This window comes from Cannabis sativa, chromosome X, assembly GCF_029168945.1.
Source record: "Cannabis sativa cultivar Pink pepper isolate KNU-18-1 chromosome X, ASM2916894v1, whole genome shotgun sequence".
Classification (NCBI taxonomy): Eukaryota; Viridiplantae; Streptophyta; class Magnoliopsida; order Rosales; family Cannabaceae; genus Cannabis; species Cannabis sativa.
In genome coordinates, this window is record NC_083610.1 from 6,537,494 (window position 1) to 6,546,644 (window position 9,151).

General features: G+C 33.6%; 1 protein-coding gene across 1 annotated transcript; it reads right to left on the bottom strand.

The window, feature by feature from the left end:
- Nucleotides 1-1,055: 1,055 nt before the first annotated feature.
- LOC133031972 (uncharacterized mitochondrial protein AtMg00810-like) lies at nt 1,056-2,370 on the bottom strand. The gene is made up of 2 exons (XM_061105780.1): nt 2,352-2,370; nt 1,056-2,002 (listed from the first exon to the last, which is right to left on the bottom strand). The coding sequence occupies exons 1-2, from the start codon at nt 2,368-2,370 to the stop codon at nt 1,056-1,058; spliced, it is 966 nt and encodes a 321-aa protein (XP_060961763.1).
- Nucleotides 2,371-9,151: the final 6,781 nt, after the last annotated feature.

The following is a 9,151-nucleotide window of genomic DNA, read 5'->3' on the forward strand; positions in this document are numbered from 1 at the left end:
ATTCACCACTTTCATCGGTTTCAAAGGCAATAGATTCAAACGAGCTTTCTTCTTTCTCGATCATTTTTAAGACAAAAGCATCCCATAAGGCCTTTGAGGAAGAGGAGAGAGATAACCATCATCTTTGATAGATTTGGGTGTTAATGGTAGACGAATATAGAAGAGGAGCTGAGGTATCGAGTGCTTGACGGAGCTAACAGAGACGAGAAAGAATGAAGAGTACACCAAATCCAACAAAATGGGTTTGGGCTTTGTGCACGGGTCTCTGCTCTCTCCCACCTTCTGAAGTTCTATACCCTTTCTCGCCATCATTAATGGATGATAAATCTAGAAGAGGAAGAAACTATTTTTCTTTTTCTTGTTTATGTGTTGGGATTCGTTTGTTTCGATATTGTTAGAACCATATCATAACTTTTATGTGTTAAATGAGATAAAAAGTTACGGGTTTAAAATTATTTTAGTATTGTTGTGATTTTTTAGTATTTCTTTACTGGTTTGGAGAAGTATAAGGTTTCTTCATCTTCTTCTTTTTATTTTATTCAATTGCTTATTTATTTATTAAAAAAATATTTCTTAAGAATTAAAAAAATATATATTTTTTAAAAAAATAAAAAATATTATCATTTGTTATTATTAACATAAATATTAATTGATTTAGATTAATAATATATTGATATGTGTCAGTACTAATTAAAAAAATAAATATGTAAGTGTATAAATTTAAAAATATATAGTACTTATGCCGAAAATAACTCTTAATTTTAACTAGCTTAAGTTTCATTTTTGAACTATGAATATTTTATTAAAAATAATTCTTATATATTTTAGTCTCAAATTGTAATAGCTTATCAATGGCAGAAAACAAAGTAAGAGAAAAAAAGAAAGAAAAGCATAGCAAAAGGTAGAGCCAAGGAAAGCTTAACCAGAAATGGCTAACTAAAGACCTTTTATTATATACTATTTGAAACAGAGTACAAATATATTATAACAAAAATAACAAACAACACTCAACACTTAACTAACACCAACTAACTAAAAAACAACTAATAGATGTGTTAGCTAACGTCCCCCCTCAAACGAAATGGTGATGAAGCCATTTGAAGTTTGCCTTTTAAGTAATTAAATCTATCTGTAGTCAATGGTTTAGTTAAGATGTCAACAACTTGATCAAAAGAAGGAACATAGCGAACTAAGAGTTGTCTTGCTATTATTAGGTCTTGAACGAAATGAGGATCAATTTCTATGTGTTTACATCGTGCATGAAATACTAGATTGGCTGCAAGTGCAGTAGCACTTTGATTATCAATCCACATGATAGGTGGTTGAGATAGAGGAACTTTAAGTTCAGATAAAAGAGATGTGATCCATTGAACTTCTGCAGCAGCATTGGCAAGGGCCCTGAATTCATTCTTTGTGCTTGATCTAGCAACAACATGTTGCTTCTTTGCTGACCAAGACACTAAGTTATCTCCCAAAAACATGAGATAACCACATGTGGATCTTCTATTGTCGATGCAGCTGGCCCAATCTGCATCAGTGTATCCTTGAAGTTGTAGGGTGTCACTTGGTTTGAGCCATAACCCTTCTATGAGAGTGCCTTTTAGATATCGAAGCAACCTTTTACAAGCTTCCCACTGTTTAACAGTTGGAGCATGAAGAAATTGGCTTAGTTTGTTGGTTATGTAAGCAACATCTGGTCGAGTCAAACTCAAATACTGGAAGGCTCCAATGGTGCTTCTGTACAGAGTGATATCCTCAAAGGGATCACTGTCTTGTAAGCTCATTTTTGTTGCAGGACTAGTAGGGTTGGGACTGCTTTTGGCTCCCTCCATGTGAACCTTTGTAAGCAGGTCAGTTATGTACTTGCTTTGGCTAAGATACATGCCATTGCTATCCCTGTAAATTTCTACTACCAAAAAATAGTGTACTGGCCCTAAATCTTTCAAGGAAAATTCATTGTTAAGACCTGAGATGAAATGATTTATAAGAGATAGATTGGGACCTGTAATTAGGATGTCATCCACATAAAATAACAAGTACACCAAATTGTTTCTAGAGCTATTGTAACGCCCCAATTTCCCGAGACTTCACACTAGCTTGTCCGTTTAAAACCATTTATAATAAAGACGATAAAAGACTTCTTTAAATAAAAAAAATAACTAAGAATGAGATCTCATTATTTTTAAAACAAAATATTTATTTATTCATAACCTTAAAATATAAAGCTTTACAAAAATTATTTGAATCATAATCTTTAATGAAATATTTTTAAACCAAAACATCGTGACAATCCCCTAACATGTAATCCACGCCTCGAGCCCGCCATCCTCACTGTTTAGTTTTGTCTTTACCTGCACACAAAGTACCCATGAGCTAACGCCCAGTAAGAAGAGCTATGTAGGACATAACCCCCCAAATTAGATAACATAGTCATAAGTATAACAATATCACAACATCAAATCAATTCATACCATACTTGCATACATATAACAACATGTCATATCACATATTATTCTCACATATAATACAACATCATATCACAGTATAACTTAATGCATGCTATACTCACACACATAACACATAATATCTTATCGCACATTATCCTCACATACGATAATCTACTCCCACTCATGTTGATCAGACATGAAGTGTAACTTGCCCTGCCTTGTGCTGTTCTCACACTCGGCATCCAGTAGGGCAATCCCTTATCACAAGTTGTACTCACCCATGATAGGATAACTTGCAAGTAAACCCATACAAGCAGCCAAAAATATATCCTGCAGTGCTATGCTCACACCAGCAACAGAAAACCTATCCTATAAGTGATATCCTCACACAAATAGTCAAAAGCCTTATCACTATCACACACTAATAACATTATCATAAAACAACAATCTACCATAAAACATGTAAATACAAACCCATAATACAGTTGTATGTTTCAACATACACCCTGTGCACAAATGTCCACTCTTCTTACCTCAGCTGTTAAGAACACCTTACTCCAAGCACCTCAATGAATTTTCTTGTTGAGGACATGATCCTCAAATCTCGATGCTTAAGACTTGTTATCTCGTCACTACTACCTATAACAACACATGGTTTAAGGCCCTAACATTAAAATTCGTACTCTTATAGTACAACAGAAAGATCACTATTTTTGACCAACAACTATACTAATTCAGTGAAAGTTGTCTTCATAAAAATTATAGAAAATTTCATTATCTTTCCAATGATATAAAGATCATTAAAAATCGAAGAGGGAGTTATGATTGTTTTACTGAAACTATTTCTGAGAAGGAATATGGAGTAACGAATTACACAACTTAGCAAAAATACAAACTTTTGACATTGAATGGTTCAGAACTAGAAGATAACATCTTCATCAAAGTTTTAGAAAATTAAATTACCTTTCCAATGATACCAAAATCTTTGAAATTGGAATTATATTCAAAGAGATATTACAATTTTACCAAAACAGTTTTGCAAGAACAAAATTCTAGAAACGAATCACATGATATTGAAAAAACTAACTTTTTGACATAGTATGACTTCGAATTAACAAAATGTTTCTTCATAAAACTTATGGGAAATTGAATAAGCTTTAAAACCACATATAGATCATTAAAAATGGATGAGAATTGAGAGAGTTATTGTATTTTAAGTGAAAGTACTTTTTCTGGAAATATAAAGAAAACGAATTACAACCATAGCAGAAAGATGATAATTTTCGACTTAGAGGAACACCGAATTGGTTATTCGTTTCTTGATAAAAATTTTAGATCATCGAATAAACTTTCCAACGATACAAAAATCTCTAAAAATGGATCAATATCAAGAGAGATATCATCACTTTACTGAAACTTATTTTTTCTGAAAACGAAAAATATAATAGGTCCGAACCTTAGATAACATTTAGCATTATTGAGCAAGAAAATATTTCATACCTCTTCACAACTTTCTATTTGATGTCTCAAGCCCGCAAGCCTTGATTATAAATCCAAAACTTTAAGAATGAAGGTAGAAAAATAAGAAGAAGTGTGGAAGGTTTGAGAGGAGCAACCATGAAGAAGAATGAAGCTTTGACTAATTGGTTTGGAAAGGAAAACTAAAACTATGATAGTTTAGGGTTTGATAAAAAATATGTACTGAGTATGAGATACCGTATTCTAATAGGTTTAGGTTAACTAAAAATAATAATATATAATAAAATGCTAAAATATTATTAAATCAACAAATATCTAATTTTTAAATTTTAAAAATAAGCCCTCTATCTCGTAACTTTAGGCTCAGTTTTCACCTAGAAAACTTCCGAATTATGATATAACTATTTCTACAAAATTTATAGATCTTTGAATTATCTTTCCAACGCCACTGGAATCACCTCAATCGAAGCTCTAAAACTCTAGATATGATCATTTTACTAAAACAGTTTTTAATCCTGCGAATTTATCCAAACCTACGAATTTTTTTAACATTAATTCCATTATAATGTTATTTAATGCACTTCATACAATAAATTAAACCCACTAAATAATCTATAAAACTCTAATAGACTTTCATATTGGGCTTTAATTGAGTAATTATCCTAATTCGTAAAAACACCATAATTTTACCTTGACACTTACTATAATTTCAACTATGTTTAGAAATCTATCAATACTATTCTAAGCAATTATCTCTATTCACTATTAGTAGAAATAAATAAAATACTTATTCTCATACAAATTGTATAACGAATAAAATTTAAAATATATGTATATTTTTATCGGGTATTACAACCATGAATGAACTAGGAGCAATCAGATTTTGACCCTTGAAAACCCCAATGAAGTAGTGTTTGCTTCAGCTTGTCATTCCAAGCTCTTGGAGCCTGTTTAAAACCATATAGAGCTTTGTGAAGGAGGCAAACATGGTCTGGTTTGGATGCATCAACAAAGCCAAGAGGTTGTTGCATGTAGACAATTTCATTTAGATTGCCATTCAGAAAGGCATCACTTACATCTAGTTGCTTGATTGGCCAGTTAGCATTGATAGTCAGGGAGAGGACAAGTCTAACAGTGACAGGTTCCACCACAGGATTGAAGGTGTCTTTATAGTCAATTCTAGGAGTTTGAAGGTAACCTCTTGCAACTAATCTTGATTTACATTTGTCCAAACTGCCATCTGAGTTAAGCTTAACTCTATGAACCCATTTGTTTGTAATAACCTGCATATTTTTGTTGTAAGGGACAAGGGTCCATGTTTTTTGTTTAGTGAGGGCTTGAAACTCATAATTCATAGCAACAAACCATTTTGGATTGCTGAGGGCAGTTTTAAGGGATTTGGGTTCAGTAGGAAGAAGAGATTCAGGAAGCGGGTGCTTAGTAGCAAGATAGGATTTGGGTTTAATTATTCCATTTTGAGACCTGGTTCTCATGGAATGGCTCCTACTAGTACCTGAAATAACTAAGGCAATAGGCAAGGCATTGTTATGTAGGACAATGGTTTGTTCATCAGACACAGGCACTAATGGTTCATTAGATAAAGATGGAGCAGGATTTGTCTCTGTTCACACAAGCATTTGTGGTTCACTAGTTTGAGATGAAGCATGAGGTGTTGGATATGGCACTGGTATTTGTGGTTCACTTGTTTGGGTTAGAGGTAGGCCTCTGTGAGGTGGCATAGGCATTTTTGGTTCACTAACCTGAGTGTTGGATTTTATTTTACCAGGATCTTAGATCTACTCACAAGTATATTGTTTAACATCCTAAATATGAACTTTCTAAAACAATAATAAACACATGTAAAGTTAAGAAAACCTTACATTAGTTGCAGCGGAATAATATGTCTCCTTCCACTCAGATCTCTAACCCTTGTATCCTTTCTGTCGCAGAGTAGTATCAAGATCTGAGTCCGAATGTCCTTCTCTTAAGTTGGATTCTTCACGATCTTCCAACTATGATTGAGGTACCACTTGCTCTGTGTGGGAACTACTCTATCACTAGGGTATTTCAAAATTGGAAGAGGAAAGAGAGAGAGAGATAGGTCGGCTATAGAGAGAAGGTGAGTGGCTCAATTTTCTGAAAGGCAATTTCCTGAATTACTGAAAAAACTCTTATTTTAGTGTGAGCCATCACTTTCTATTTATAGGCAACTACTAGGTTTAGGTTAGTGATTATTTGACATTAAAATAATGAAAATAATAATTGGAAAAAGCTTACACAAGTGGCCGACCATGGTGTTAATGGGCCTCACTTGGAATTTTGCAGTTTTCACAATTTTCATTTCTATTTTCTCAAAAACGCCAATTTTCCAATTCTAACCATTTAAATGCCAAAACTAATTATTTAATAACTAAAATAGATTATTAAATAATAGTGTCATTAACATATTATTAATTAGACATATAGAGTCTCTTAATTAATAAATAAACCTAGAATCTCTTTTCTTTACAATTTCGCCCCTGCTTAGTGAAAATTCATAAACTAGACATAGTCTAACTTTAGAATTATAATTGATTAAACATAAAATCAATTATTGAGTCTTACAAGCAGTATGGTCTCAACTAGAATGGGGACCATGAACCTATATTACTGAGCTTCCAATAAGCCGAACCAATTTACCGAGTAAATTCCCTAACTTATTAATTCCTTGTTGAATCCACTCTTAGAACTTGGAGTTGCACTCTCAGATTTATATAGAGCGCTCTATATGTTCCACGATATAGATACGCTATCACATTTAACCATCGTTACAATCTTAATTTGATCAAAGATCCTCTATATAGATGATTTACACCGAGAAGAGATAAATTTACCGTTTCACCCCTCAATGTATTCCCCTTAAAACACTTAGCTACTGTAAATGATGTTTTAGTGAACTAAGATATAGTCAGTGAAACAAGAGCTCATCCATTTACTTCTATTTAGCTAAGCTCGAAGGGAATCATCACTTAACTTCTATACACCAGTAGAAGCTATAGATTCCATATTTATGTTCAGCGCTCCCACTCAGTCATATTATCATGTTCCCAAAATATACGTATCACCCTGACCGAAAAGTAGGCTTAACTAATAAATCAAAGAACATGAATAGCACTCCTGAGATTGAGCCTAAGCATATCAGGATTTAGATTCTTTTGATCTAAGATCAACTAGTGATATTGACTTGGAAAGATTCAACAGTAAGTTTATAATATCTTGACTAAGTTCAATATCGGTCCAGTCCAATGTATACTCCATACATTCGAAACTAGTATACTTTACCAATGTTCTGGAAAGAACATAACACTTACTCCAAGTGTAAGTATACTTCATCGCTGATTATCACATCAGTGTAAATCCAAAACACTGATGAAACATGGACTTAGTCTTTTGAATCATATAATCACAATCACATTCCACGGTGTTGACAATGCTGTAATTGTGAATAAATATATGTTCTGGACTTAACTGATTTTGTGCATATATTAAATATATATTAAACCATAAGCATGAAAAATACATGTTAACATAAATCACTTCAAATCTCTTAAATTGATAACTAATCAGATTGTAATGGGTTTTATTTAGGGCACAAAACCCAACACTGAGATGGAGGCAGGATTGATGGTTCAGGAGCAATATGTGGGGAAGTAGGTAAGGAGCCAGATGGATTTTCATCTTGTTGTTGGGGAGCGTGAGGTGATCTTTGAGAGGGATTTGGAATTTGTGGCTTATAAGTAGAAGTGGGAGATGGTGGATGGGTGTGGTTAAAGGTACAGAAACATCAACAGTTATATTAGTGGGAAGTTGTGATGACATAATAGTAAAAGTAGTAGAAGGAATTGAGTTAGACATTGAAGAATGTACCTTTGATGTTGATGAGGAGCCTTTAGCAGGGTAGTGTTGCTCATTAAAGACAACATTTCAAGCAATGTATAGTCTGCCTTTAGAATTTTCACAAATATAGCCCTTATGGTGAGGTGAATAACCCAAGAATAGGCACTGTTGTGATCTATACCCCATTTTATGTATATTGTAAGGCCTCAAGTAGGGAAAGCAAGCACACCCAAATGATTTTAAGATGTTGTAATCTGGTTTATTGTGAATGAGAGTTTCATAGGGTGAGAGATAGTTTAAGATCCTTGTAGGTAATCTGTTGGTGGTGAAAACAGCAGAACTAAAAGCATACCACTAGTAAGATAGATCCAAACCAGATTGCGCTAAGAGAGTTAGGCCATTTTAGTGACGTGTTTGTGCTTTCTCTCAGCTCTCCCATTTTACTCATGAGTTCTTGGGCAAGGATGTTGAAAATGGATTCCTTGATCCTCTAAAAACCTTTTAAAGGATTTGTACTCTCCTCCTCAGTGTGCTTGGACAGATTTAACAGGGAGATTAAACTGTTTTTCCACTAGGCCTTTCCATTTTATGAACACTTCAAAGGCTTATGACTTTAGCGTGAGTGGAAAAATCCAAGTATACCTGCTGTAGTCATCAAGAAAGTGCACATAATATTTGTACCCTTGTTTTGAATCAACATGTGAGGGACCCCATTTATCGGTATGAATCAAGGTCAAAGTTTGAGTTGTCTTAGTTTCAGAAGTAGAAAAGGGCAGAGTGTGACTTTTTCCAAGTTGACAGGCATTTAAAAATGTCAAATCTTTGATAGATCCTGTGTGGGGTAGATGGGGTAAAAGTTTGATTAGAGTGTTGATTGCAGGGTGTCTAAATTTGTAATGCCAAGTATTAACATCTTTGTTAGCATATGTATGATATAACTCAAGATGCAAGATAGAGTAACCATGAGAGTTAGATGTTTTATTTATTGAAGATTGAGTACAATTATTTATTTCAGGTTGATCCTGACTTTGACAATGTTGATTACAGACACATTCAAATTCAAAAAACTGAATGGACACAAGATTGCACTGTAGTGTAGCTGAAGAAGATGAAGAAGAGGCATCTCCCAATTGATATAACCCATCTTTAACCTTTCTTTTGAGCAGCACATGACCAGTGTCCTTGTCCTTGACAAAGCAATAGTGTTTATGAAATTCAAGAAACACATTATTATCCTCTATTAGTTTGGAAACACTAACTAAATTCTTTCTAATTGAAGGAATTTGTAGAACAGAGTTTAATTTCAAAGGACAATTAGTAAAAGAAGGTAAAGTGGTAGAACCAAAATG